Source organism: Grus americana, chromosome 2 (genome assembly GCF_028858705.1).
Source record: "Grus americana isolate bGruAme1 chromosome 2, bGruAme1.mat, whole genome shotgun sequence".
NCBI classification, from domain to species: Eukaryota; Metazoa; Chordata; class Aves; order Gruiformes; family Gruidae; genus Grus; species Grus americana.
The window spans coordinates 103,844,558-103,857,777 of NC_072853.1; the positions used below are offsets into that span (position 1 = coordinate 103,844,558).

At 44.7% G+C, this 13,220-nt stretch overlaps 1 protein-coding gene across 3 annotated transcripts in view; it reads left to right on the top strand.

The window, feature by feature from the left end:
- The window catches only part of KCNG2 (potassium voltage-gated channel modifier subfamily G member 2), a 57,030-nt gene extending 45,792 nt beyond the window's left edge, over positions 1-11,238 (top strand). For all 3 annotated transcript variants that reach the window (XM_054814370.1, XM_054814369.1, XM_054814368.1), the window contains one exon: positions 8,857-11,238. In XM_054814370.1, coding sequence (XP_054670345.1) covers positions 8,857-9,669 — 813 coding nt within the window. In that variant the 3' untranslated portion in view covers positions 9,670-11,238. The remainder of the gene's footprint in view (positions 1-8,856) is intronic.
- Positions 11,239-13,220: the final 1,982 nt, after the last annotated feature.

The following is a 13,220-nucleotide window of genomic DNA, read 5'->3' on the forward strand; positions in this document are numbered from 1 at the left end:
AAAGCTGTGGGTAAGCCAGGTAGGGATCTCAGACCCCTCGAGGCCCAGCTCCAGCAGCATCAAGCACATCGTTTCCTTTGCTAGTTGAACATTATGGGCAGGTAGGACTCGGAGGGTTCCTCTGAGGTGAGTGCAGTCCCCTGTTGTCATGGGTACCACATCACACCACCATTTTCAGAAACTGAGAAGTTTCATCTTAAAAGCTTCATCTCTGGTCTTCTCTTTTCTTGCAGGGGGGCTCTTTTGGAATCTCATGTGTCTGCTAGAGTCCAGATTGTGAAAGCTGGTGTAACTATTTCTTCTCCTGCCAACATTGTCCTTTCAATTAGTGATGGGTTCCCTTTGCAAATAGCTAGTGCAAACTGAGCATGTTAGGTCCCTCTCCTTCCCACTCCCGCCTCACCTGCTGATCGCCAGTACTTAGCTGATGTTGTTGCCTTTCCCAGCCACTCCTGAACAAAGTCAACAATTGTAGCATAACCAACCAGCGAGTTATCCTGTCTGACTTTGCACTGAAGAGGATTAAGAAATGAACATATGTCCCATTCTGTGGGCTGAGCTGTGGTTTGTAAACAGACAGGTGGTAGATGGAGATAGTATTACTTTCAGCAGGTCCAGATAGCCTGAATGAGAACATTTGACCACACCATTAAACCATGCTTCTCTTCATCCCCTTGATATATTTATAGACAGCAAACATGTCTCTTCTCTGCCCTCATTTGATGATGGTAAACAAGTCAAATGCATTTAATTGTCTGTTTTTAAGACAGGTTTTCCATTCCACTAGCAATCCAAGTAACCTTGGGTTACTCTCCCAACTCATTCCAGTTTAAATGGGTGGTTCTTGAACAAATCAAATCTTGCACTTATATGTTGGGACCTATCAGCGAGCTCCAGATACAAGTGTTGGTTGTTTTGCATATGCGTATTTGGTAAGCAAGAAGCAATTGGTGTCAAGGCTTCTTTCAAGGGTGAAAAACCTCAGGTTGTGAGAAGCTGTGTGTACTCATTGTAGTGAAGAGGACTACAAACACAAGAAAACCAAAGAAATACAAAGTGAAGGGAATACTAGTCCATGAGGAGGTCACTACGCAGTGAGAATGGAGCAGAGTCTTAAGAAGTATCTTCAAAGAAAATGTTACCCAGGGTACATCACTCCTTAAGTTACAGTACAGCCCCTCTCTCCTGGTGTGTGGTATGATCAGACTGGGAGATAGTAGCAGCTGGCTGCTGGAGCACATACTGTTCCCTCAAGCTGCTCCCAGCCGCAGTCACAGAGTCTGAGGAGTTTTAAGATGTTAGATGTCTTTACATCCCCCCCAAGCCTCTCTGGGTGAGGTACTGTGCTGGTCCTGATAGGCATCTGAAAATCAGGCAAGTTGATGGTGTTCTGTTTCATAGGTATTTATAGTCTGCTCTATTCTTTGTATGTTTCTTGCTTCTTGCAGATTTTAGTTTTTGGTTGCTTTCCATAAAGTAGAGTCAGATAACATTAGTTTCCTTCTAACAAATACTGTTTCTTTTGGAGAAGTATATGCTAGAAGTGGATGTAGGCATGAGAAAAGCTTGTTGAGAAGAAGATAGTAAAGAGACGGCATTTTGTGCATCTGTAGTACTACTTACCTGCTTTCCATTCTTCCCAGCAACTCTACTGGGGCAAAAAGAAGCAAGACAGTGGACTGAAGAATACATCTGCATGTGGCAGGGACAGTAAGTGAAGGAGGCAGGGAAATGGAGGCCAGCCTTACGATCACAACAGTCTTGCCTGGTAGGTAGGTGACTGAATCCCCTGTGTGTGTCTTTCTCCACAATTCAGATGTACGTGCCAAATCCATGCAGCCAGAGTACAGCTGTTAAGGCATCTACGGCATTTGCAGGGAAAAAGGTGGCAGTTAAGCAGGTCACAAGGCTCAATATTTATGATTTAGCAACCCAAGTCCTACCTACAGTATCTAATTTCGGTTGTGCAGTTTGGGGCTGAGATGGCCGGAAGCAGCAGGCTGCTTGTGGATTGGGCTGAATAACTTAAGGAAACACAGCTGGTTCCCTCTGCAGCCTCCTGGATCATGAGTGCCTCCTGCCTATCTCGTCTGCAAGGGGGTGGCCATAGGCTACCTCAGTGCATGGGTAAACTCCTCACGCACGTGGTCTTCTCTTCCCTCCCATTGACTCCCAGACCCTTTTCCGAGCTTTGCATGAACGTAACCATTTGACTTCATAGTTGCATGTCAGAAGAGCAATTTGAGACAGAAATGCAAGGCAGGTGCAGGTAGCTGTATCTCAGTAACCCCTTGGCTACATGACTGCAACTGAATAGCACAGCATGTAATTTTACAAGCTGATTAGACTCTGGCTGTGGATTTTAGCACACCCTGAAGTTACCTTTTAGCAGTTGCCACAGTGTTTTGGCATCTCCCTTATTCCTGTCGGTGTTCCATGTTTATTTGCAGCTTCACTGGCAGAATAAAAATGACAGGCTGAGAGGTTCTGAAAAGTGGTGATTTGGGGCTGTGCTGTCTCGGGATCAAAGGAAATCCAGAGAGATGAGTCTAAAGTATGTATAGCCCCTGCCCACTTCCTTGCCCTTTCTCTTCAACAAAGACAAATTGTACAGGAACAATTGTACAAGAGTTATCTTGTGTCCATAATGTGACTGCAAACCATTAGTGACAACCCTCCCCACTGAAAGCAAGGCTCTGGTTACTTTTTCTAGCAGAGGAGATGAAGATGAAGCACAAATTAAGCTCTAGTTACAGATCAAAGTGTGTACAGCAAGAAGCAGAGGGCTCTTTCATGGCCCCTTGGTGACTTTAAAAACAGAAACCATTACTTTGAATTCACAGCCAGCCAGCTTTGAGGACAGACTGTGCGGTAGCTGAATCATCTTTGCTCATGAGCACAAGAAATACTCAGAGCAGGCTGGCTGCAAGTTCAGCCTGACCTTAGCTTTAATGGCAGATGTACTGAATTACAATCACTGTCTGTAGGTGGTCAGTGGCAAGGGGAACATGCCTGTTCCTGATGGCAGGGTGTGATACTGCCTTTCCAACAGTGGGTCACATCGCAAGAGTCATACACTCATCCTTACTGTAAAAATTAGCTGGATGCTTTCATCAGAAAATCACTTTTCATCAGAAAGTGCCAGTGTGAGCAAAATCTTTGGGTGTTGTTGGGGAGGCATATTTCTGGGAATGTTGCTGTTTTGCTGGAATCTTTCTCAGGGAAGGCTTCTTAATTTCACAGCACTAGTTGGGATGAGAGAGAGCAGTGACCGGTGCTCCAGGCACTCCCTCCAGCTTCCACCCTGCCAGCTTAGGAGCAGGAGCTGGGTCTCTCCTGAGCCAGGCAAGTGCTCCAGGTGTTGGGCTGCTGAATAATTGGAAGTGTGTGGGGGCCTGTCCTCTGAATCTCCCTGCAGATGTTAATTGAAACAGGAGGCTCGGCCTCACACCCAAATCTGGGGGGAACACCCTAAGGTGCTGGGCTGGGGACTGTCTCGCTGTCTGCAGCACTGCATCTAGGCTGTGGTGAGGCAGCCTCAGGGACTTTGTCAGCAGGTCCCTTAACCCTGAGCTCTGGTGCTGAGACCTGGGTTACATCAGAATTTCAAGTTCCACGTTGTTGTTAAAAAAGAGTTTGATTTGATGTGCACAGGGAAACACTTGAAATACATGACCCAAAAGGCTCAAGTAACAAGGGGCAAGTGGAAGAGAACAAAAATACAATTTTAGAAATGTCATGATTTTAAAGCTTGTGTAAGTATTTTTGTATGCAATGCCTCTCATGCTCGGGGTTGGGGTTTTTTTCTTAACATATATGTTTGACAGGGAGGGAAATCTTTATTACATGGGGGGAGTGGGCAGCGTTAAAACTTCTTCCTTGAAAGTACTGTGGAGCTGCTGACCATACATAAATGTGTGTGCAAAGCAACACAAGAACTGGGGCAGTTAAAGGTGATCTGGCTTTTGACATCTTCTAATGCCGGAGGGGGGGAGATAGCGTCAAAGCCTGCAAGAATCTAGAGGAGAGGCAGAATTGTTTCTCAGGAAACCAGAGGACAAAGGTTGAGTCAAGAAGTCACACAATACACAGTGGTGGATTTTTCTGAAGTGTAGTACAGGGAAGTACCAGTGAAAGGGACCCTGCAAGCCAAACCAAAATGTTTCTGAAAGATGCCTGCAATTTTTAGACAGACCATGCAGAGCAATGAGTACAGCTGGATTTGAACTCCAGTGTCACCATCTTTTTTTTTTGTAATTTTCCTTTTGCCAAAGGAACCTTTGGCAAAGAAAATGTTTCTCCAGAAGAAAGATACTGCAGTTGGCTTTTTGACAGCAAATTTATACAAATCCTAGTGAAAGAGACTCACTTTAATTTGACTGCATAGAATTACCCACTGAGACCTTCCTTCTTTTCTTTTCTTGTGCTGTGAGTTGACATTAGTATATGACCCCAAAATCCTGTGCAACTGCAGATATTTCCCCATACTCGAGTAATTCCTGCACAGGAAAAAAAAAAATATTTGCCATTTGAAAGAAACACATGTACACATGTAAATAAACGTATACATCTTGTAAAGAACAACTGTTTCCATATATTTTTATTATGCCACTGCTTTTTGTAATCAAAAGCCTTAGGTATTGTTTATTTAATGGCATGGTTATATGCACATTAAAAAAAAAATATGTTAGTCTTTTAATACTAGAAAAGTGCAATAGGAGTGTCCTTTGTGATTGCCATTCATGCTATTTTATGTTTAGACCTCTAGAAGACAAAAAGAAATCAAATTGTTATGAAAATCAGAAAAAGTTTTCCTGTGGCCCAGTTTCATAAAGCTAGATATGAAAATGTAATCATAGAAATGTATCCATTAGATTACAAGATGAGAAATCTGGTCAGTTAGTATGAGAGCAGGCTATTTTGCTTACAAAAAGTAAAAAGCAGTATGTAGTTGTTAATGTACACACTTATGACCATGAACTGGTATAGCTTGAGAACATACCAATTTGATACAGACCTCTTTTGGGCAGGATGCTATCCTATTCTGTTAGGACTTGTTTTTCTCTTATTCCAATGGCTGATTAATTCTCGATTGCTTTTTTCCATCTGTGTGTGTGTGTGTGTCTTTCTGCACATTTTTGTTTTGCATGGAAAAAACCTCAAAACCCTAAGCAGAGTTACTGCATCCAGTTGGACTCGAATACATAGTTAAAAGTTTTAGAAAGAGAAAAATTGTTTTGGTTTTCTTTTTTTACAATGCTGTAATCAAGGAGGAAAAACTGCAAGGAAAAGCAGCTGTGACTGAAAAAAGCAAAGCACAAAGAGCATGAAACATGTTTTTGCTGTTACTGTTTTTAATTTCATGTGAGGATAATAATAGGTCATACCTAGATGATATTGAAACATGATCCAGAGGACAGGAAGACATTTAATTAGTGAAAAAAAGGCCTCTGGCAGATTAATTGACACACTGGTCTGTTTTCTAAAAGCCTGTTCAGACCCTTTTATTGTCAGGACAGCCTTCGGACAGAGCCTGGCTTGTTCAGATTGCAATAGGTTAATAACAATACTGAGAAAGAATAGCACTTTGCTGAAGATAATTATGCTTTAGCTAAAAGAGGGGATTGTTCATCCCATTAAAATGAACACTGTGTAGCAGAGCGTTATCGCTCCACTCTACTGAAAGTAAGTATGTCGGCATTCACAATGTTAGCTGTCAGCTGTGGATAGTGGGAAGAGCGGAGAAAAGCCAGAGCCCAACATCAGCAGCGGATGGAGGACATTGCAGCTCTTCGTTACACTGATGGGAAAAGATGCCAGCTTGGTTCTGCTGCATTGGATGACCTGAGCTTCGGATACTGCTAAGCCTCTCATGCTCAGCTGAGTGAAGGTTGCCAGGCTGCTCCTGCGCTTGCATTTTTGATGTAGTTCTGCAGGAAGATTGGAGACATAAATAGCAAAGCTGTAGGTTTGTGAACCTACACAGGATAAACATGTCAGAGTGTGGGAGGGCAGATAGAACCTTCCAAAAGTCATCTCCACTGGTAGCTGGTTAATGAGGAACGATTTTCACTCCTGTTTGTTCCCACACCAAAACTCATACACAGAAGGACTTTGGAGAATTTCCTTTCCTTATGCACCACATAGAGAGCGCTGGGGGAATTAGGTGCCAAATTAGCTATTAAATGCTTCAGTGTCTTTGTAGGTCTTTTCCAAAGCTAAATTCTCCATAGGCTTCACTGACTTTCCTTAAACTTTTAGTGGCATGAAAATGATATACATGCACATCAGAATCCAGAATGCATGCTGCCAAATAGGTCTCAAGGCAAGCTACATCTTAGTTTCTATACGTGGTGGCCCAAGTAGTGATGTACCTTTCAGAGAAAGCAAATTCGCACATTGGGATTTTTTCCTTCTTGCCATTGCTGCTTTGCTCAGGCCATAGCTATACTCCTGTGGGTTGTCTTCCTAACGTCTCAGCCTGACCCTTTTGTGCACGTGCAAGGACAGTATCAGGAGCTGCAAATCACCTGCAACCATTGCCCTTGGGTGTGAGATCAAGCATAGCCTGATGAGAGATTCCCAGGCAGCAGGTCTCTGGGATATCAGTTTGATGGCTGGTTTCTTGGTAATAAGGTGAGAAGTTACAGTGGCACAGGCGGTCCTTCCCCTGACTTTGTGAGCTTTGGCTCTGGCCCACAGAGCCAGATTTGTGCAGTGGTGTGAAAGCATCTTGGTTCTGTATCTGATGGGAGGGCCTGACGGCTTAATTATGCTGTGATAGGAGCAAAGCCCCTAAAAATAAAATGTTTTCTCCTATGTGTTATGATTGTGACAAAAATACTTATTCATGACCAAATTAGTTTGTTGAGGCAGATATAAATTAAGCTGTTTCTAGTCTTCACACCTACAAAATTAGGAAGTTAAAGACAGGCTATCTGAGCTAGTACACTAGTAAAACAAGATTATCCTTCCTTCCTGCAATATGCTTAAAATCTTGACAGCAGTTTCAATGGGACAAGTAATTTTTCTCTCCATATCAGCATGACCCCCTGGGAAACAGTGGGAGGTACATCATATGCCAATTGAAAGTGCAATAAAAAAAAAAAAAATCTATAAATACAAGGCACTACAACTTTTCCTCATGTTTAACACAAGGACCATAAACACCAGCTCTGAGGATTCCTTTTCATATTTTTTTTTTCCTATTGACATCTCCTTAGTCATCGTCTCAATCTCTTCTTAAGTGTGAAATGGAGAGGGTACTTCAGCATTTTGGTTATCATATTGAGATAACACAAGACTTTATACTCAGTGTGATGACACTGCTCTTGCTGCCGGCAGTGCAGTAGCCCTTGAACCTGTATCCGGTCACTCCCTGACATTTTGGGGAATGCTATAGCTGGCGAAGAGGGCAAAAGTCTCATCACTCCTTTGCTGTTTTCTTTCACAACGTGGAAAAAACTGTGCATAAACATTTAGAGAGGGATGAAGTTAGGATGTGGTGCTGCAGTAAAAATTTCCTCTGCTCTGCCTAGCAAAAGACACCTGTGGTGAGCATGTGGGCAGAACCATTTATAGATGTGCCAGGTTCTCCAGTGGTGAAATGGGGACCAGCTGGACACAGCCTGGCCACTCTTGAGTGATATTTATTGCTATAATTTAGCATAGGCAAGCAAAATGAAGTTTTACATTGGTACCTAATACCTGTTGCATCCAGTGGGAGTCACACACCCCATTAGCATGGATGGAATCCTGCATGCTTACAAGAGTTTTCATGAACTCTTCAAACTGGCTCACCAAACAAATATACACTTCCCTTAAATAAATATCCACTTGCCTTCTGCTCAAAGCCCCCAGAGTGTTAACACTTTTATATGAGTATTTACAGAGGAAATAGTACTAGCCCTATAATTGTCCACATCAAACTCTGTTTATTTAGAGAAGTAACTGGAGTTACTAACAGTGATGTAGCAGTGAATTGCCATAGTATTTGTGCTGTTGAATTAACAATCAAAGAGCGGCCATCACCAGCGTTATTGTTTATTGCTGTTCCAATGCGCCAAGGCTGGCTTGTTTACAGGCATCGTAACTAAAGAACCAGAGGTCTCTTTATTTTCCACTAAGCGAGCCTGCAGGGAAGAGCACCTCTTCCTGTGCCTCAGAAAACTTGGGGAGGGCATTGTGGTCATCAGTTGTTACAGGTGAGGTAATCAAAAATCTCTCCAGACCCTCCCTCTATTCTTGTGGTACTTTTTTCTTTTAGAATCACCTACATTTATCAGTACTTTATATAAGCTTTTGACTATAGGGCTAGTGTGTTAATAAATGTTCACTGGGATATAAAAAATATTCTATATTCTATGAATAATATAGATGACTCCAAGCACATAACATAAAATGCTGTAGGTGCTTATGAGCCATTTATAACAAATCTATTATTGATCAGGAAGGGAGGGAGGGATCACTCATTTATTAAAAATCCGTGAATCCTGTACTAATCTTCTCTAGGGTGTTAAAGGCTTGGTTAGAAATTAGGTGTGAGCCACTGGCCTTTCAGCAGTGGGCTGTCTGGCCGACAGCTGAAACCATCACACCAAATTCTTGGCAGCCTTGGGATGCTCCTGAGCATCGTTGACCTGTCCTGCAGCCACACATGTAGCTAGTAGCTCTGGCTTTAGTCACCCATTTCAGCTGCTCTTAGCAGCGATGATTTTACTTTGGTACCTCCCAATTCATATTGATTTCACATGGTGCTTTCCTTTAAGAACTGCCACTCTCTGTTTCTTTGGTTCACTCCCTGGCTAAATCTTTTTCTTCCCCCTTTTCTGTGTTTCCCATTCCTCTTCTCCCCAGGGCGAATGCTCACGGAAGTGTTATGACATCTTTGTGCTGGAGACAGTGTGCGTGGCATGGTTTTCATTTGAGTTCCTGCTGCGATCCATTCAGGCAGAGAACAAGTGTGCTTTCCTGAAAACCCCACTCAACATCATCGACATCCTGGCCATCTTGCCTTTCTATATCTCTCTCATTGTGGATATGGTCTCCACGAAAAACAGCAGCAAGCCCAGTGGGGGAGCTGGGAACAAGTACCTGGAACGAGTGGGCCTGGTGCTGCGCTTCCTGCGGGCTCTGCGTATCCTGTACGTGATGAGGTTGGCACGGCACTCGCTGGGGCTGCAGACGTTGGGGCTCACCGTGCGCCGGTGCACCAGGGAGTTCGGGCTCCTCCTGCTTTTCCTTTGCGTCGCCATGGCCCTCTTCTCGCCGCTGGTGTACTTGGCTGAGAGTGAGCTGGGAGCTAAGCAAGAATTCACAAGCGTCCCCACCAGTTACTGGTGGGCTGTGATCTCCATGACAACTGTTGGCTATGGGGACATGGTGCCTCGCAGCATCCCTGGACAGGTGGTAGCCCTGAGCAGTATCCTGAGTGGGATTTTGCTGATGGCTTTCCCAGTCACATCCATCTTCCATACCTTTTCCCGTTCCTACAGTGAGCTGAAGGAGCAGCAGCAACGAGCAGCAAGCAGGCAGATGCGCCAGCTAGAGGAGAGCACCAAACTCCCAGGTGGTGACAGTACAGAGGGTCCTGGTGTCACATTCCCACCAGATGCTGCTGGGCAGGAGGGTCAACCCATGGTGGACCAGGAAGCCGAGGGAAGTTGTTGACTGAACAGCTGAAGACATATGTTGACAGCACAAGAAGCAGTGGACAAGGGGGTCAGCTCTGCAAGAAGAACCTCCTGAACTGCATAAATGAGGGGCAGACACACACAAGGTTGTCTCTAAAGACCAACTTTTGATCTTAAGGGCCCCCTGAAAAGTAGCCCTAGAAACTCTACCAAGTACAGCTGTGCTTCATCACTTTTTGTAGGGCTTTTATTTTCCATTGAACAAGTAGTTTTGGCAACCCCCAAGGAGGAGCCCTTGACCATAGCCAGAATGTAAGGTGAAGCACAGGGCATGCTGGGGTGCCATTTGGCAGAGCAGCCAGTGTGCCACCTCCTCCCTGCTCGGTGGCGCTCCACGTGTGAAGGGCTGAATGAGGGGGCTCCCTGTGCTGCGGCACCCCACGCACAGGGGGTTTGTTTTGGCAGCTCCACCAAGGAGCACAAACCTCAGACGAGCCAAGGTGTGAGGGCAAGAGAAGGACAAAAACATCCCTTCTGCTTTCCCAAGGGCTTGATTTTGTCTGGTTTACACAACAGGCAGCGCAGCCTGGGCTGCCAGCTGCCAGCTCTGCCTTGTGTGCTAGTGCAGTATTCATTGCTTAGTAAATACAAAGCTTAGAGTGGTAAATATGCGTATCTTAGCCCCTTGACAGAAATATAGATAGACAATCTTCCTGACTATGGTACTGAATGTTTGTTTGGGGTTTTTTTTCCTTTGTAACAGTTAAATATAACAAATAACTTTACAAATCATGACGTTTCTCCACTTTCTGTTAACTATTTCCATCTCTCATATATCAAAAAATGTGTTTAACAGACAACTAAACCTGAACTACACGCAGCCCAAGGAGGGAAGGGTGATGTTAAACCAGCAGTGACTCCCAGCTCTGCATACTCTTCCTCAGCGATGGTGGCTGCACTGACTGCAGTCATGTGCAAAGAGGAGTAGTCCAAACCCAGTGAAGCCAATGAGATGCCTTCAGTGGGCTCTGGCCTGTGCTGCAGTGTAGCAGCTGTGCTCTACATTAGGAGTAGTCTTTTTTTTTTTTTTTCCATACTGAGAAAAAAACAATCCTGTCATCTGAAAATTAGAATTATTGTTCTGGCTCTTCTTCCTAATTCTCAAAAGATTTAAGTCAATTTAAAGGGAAAATTAATCATATGGTGGCATCTGCATGTTTGTTTACTGCTGCCAGCCCTGTGAGCTCTCCAGCCCCCCTCCCTGGAGGACCTGTGTAGCTGGTCCCAGTCAGCGCGCTGTGTGGGACTTCCAGTGCTCCAACAGGTGGGATATGATCAGGGGATGGAGGGAAATGGAGCACAACTGCCTCTCGTACCTACGCCTCCCTTTGTATTAAAGCCATGCAGTGTCATCCTCCATGTTCTCCTCTGATCAGGAAGGGAACAAAAGCTGATGTATTGAAGATGGGATTTGTCTGGTTTGAGGTTCTTTTGCCTCAGCGTATGTTGTAACACCAATCCTACATTAGCAAACTCCTGTATTAAGCCATTCCTTACAGGAGTGGAGCAATGGAAAATAAAAGGTTACATTTTATTTTAAGAAAAATTGGAAGCTTTGTTCCTGAATGCTTACATCTGATGATTTGGTGGGGGGGGAAGAGGCGGTGTTTTGCCGTGCTGATGCGAAGCCATGCATGCAGGTGCTCCAGCCGGGGTCCCATACCACTGGCCCTCTCTGGCCCGTAGCAGCACTGATACTGCTCCTTTGCAGCCATAGCCAGGCCAGACAGCCCCAAGCAGCACAGCAGGGTCACTGGGCCAGGTTATACAGCTTGGAGCAACAGGTGGGTGTCCTGATTTCAGCTGAGATAGGGTTAATTTTCTTCCTAGAGGCTGGTATAGTGCTGTGCTTTGGATTTAGGATGAGAATAATGTTGATAACACACAGATGTTTTGGTTGTTGCTAGGCAATGTTTACACCAAGTCAAGGACTTTTTGACTTCTCATACTGCCCCACCAGTGAGGAGGCGGGGGGTGCACAAGAAGCTGGGAGGGGGCACAGTCAGGACAGCTGACCCCAACTGACCAAAGGGATATTCCATACCATATGGCGTCATGCTCAGTATATAACTTGGGGGAAGCTGGCCGGGGGCTTAGGCTGCAGCTCGAACTAGCTGGGCATGGGTGGTGAGCAAATGTGCTGTGCATTACTTGTTTTGTGTATTATTATTATTATTATTATTATTGTTAGTGTTGTTATTATTATTGTTGTTAGTGTTATTATTTCCGTCATATTAAACTGTCTCAATCCATGAGTTTTACTTTTTTTTCCCCCAGTTCGCTCCCCCATCCCACTGGTGGGGGGGGGAGTGAGCAAACAGCTTTGTGGTTGTTTTAGCTGCTGGCTGGGTTAAACCACAACAGTGTGTTACACATAGCTTGCTGGTGGGTGCTGCAAGAGATGGAGGCAGCAAAACTGAACTAGCAAAATTGACGCAGGCTGCATCTGGGTCTCCATACCCCTAGCTGTACTGAACTACAAGCAAACCAAACGCAGCCGCACACACCAGGGCTCTGTCCATCATTTGCAGCCCCCTACCACCACCACCACAGGAGCACAGCCGCTCTTTGCACCAGGCGAGGAGGGCCAAGGGCTGGTGGATGGTGCCTGGTCTGACTCAGACTCCTGGCAAAGCAATACCAGCACTGGGTCACTGTGACTCATGAGAGATTTTAAGTTTTATCATATTCTTAATTCTGATGCAGGCATTTCTTGCATTAAGGCTTACTAAGGTTTGGCATCAGGGATACAGCTTTGCAGCCAGCTAAACGCAAACCAGCAAAGTGAGCAGTGTGGGGGGGCAAAGTGTGGCATGGTGCTGAGGGGCAGCAGTGCATTTTATGGTAGCATTCAGGTGCTCGGTCTTCAGGTGGGACCTGACAGATTCACCAGGTTAACCCATGAATTCACCTTTCGTGGTACTTTGGTTCATGCATGCCAGGTGCTGTTTAGCACTACATCTCTCATGTGAATGCAGCGATCATGGCTAGTGTGCACAGAGGGTGCAAAATACATCTCCTCAAGGGGGTGAGGCCCTCAAATGATCAGCAGCATTAGCTTACTCTTAGAAGAGCCATGTTGGAGACACCCTTGCAGAATGAAGAGTTTCACGCGTGCAGTGCTAGCAAATAACCATGAATGAATGCCACTTTCAGCCCTGCAACATGAAAAATCCAGCACTAAGACAGCTAACTGCAGCTCAGCTGCTGTGTAGAAAAACAGACTGATGACACACACCATATTATTGCTGTGCTCCATCAAGTTGCTATTGTCCTACAATAGTGAGTTCTTTGTATTTTTCAAAAGGCACATAATTAATTCCAGCACGCACAGAGTTTTAATAAAGTGACAAAACCTACTCATTATGTCTGTTAACCAAGGCCTGGCTTTTAATAAAGTTTCATTTTATCTATTGAGATGACAGATGAGGAAACAAATATAAACCAGGAACCATTTAAACAAATTATTTTTGGAAGCTGTATAAAGTTGTGATGCAGGCATTGCCAGACATAAAAGATACCCAGAGG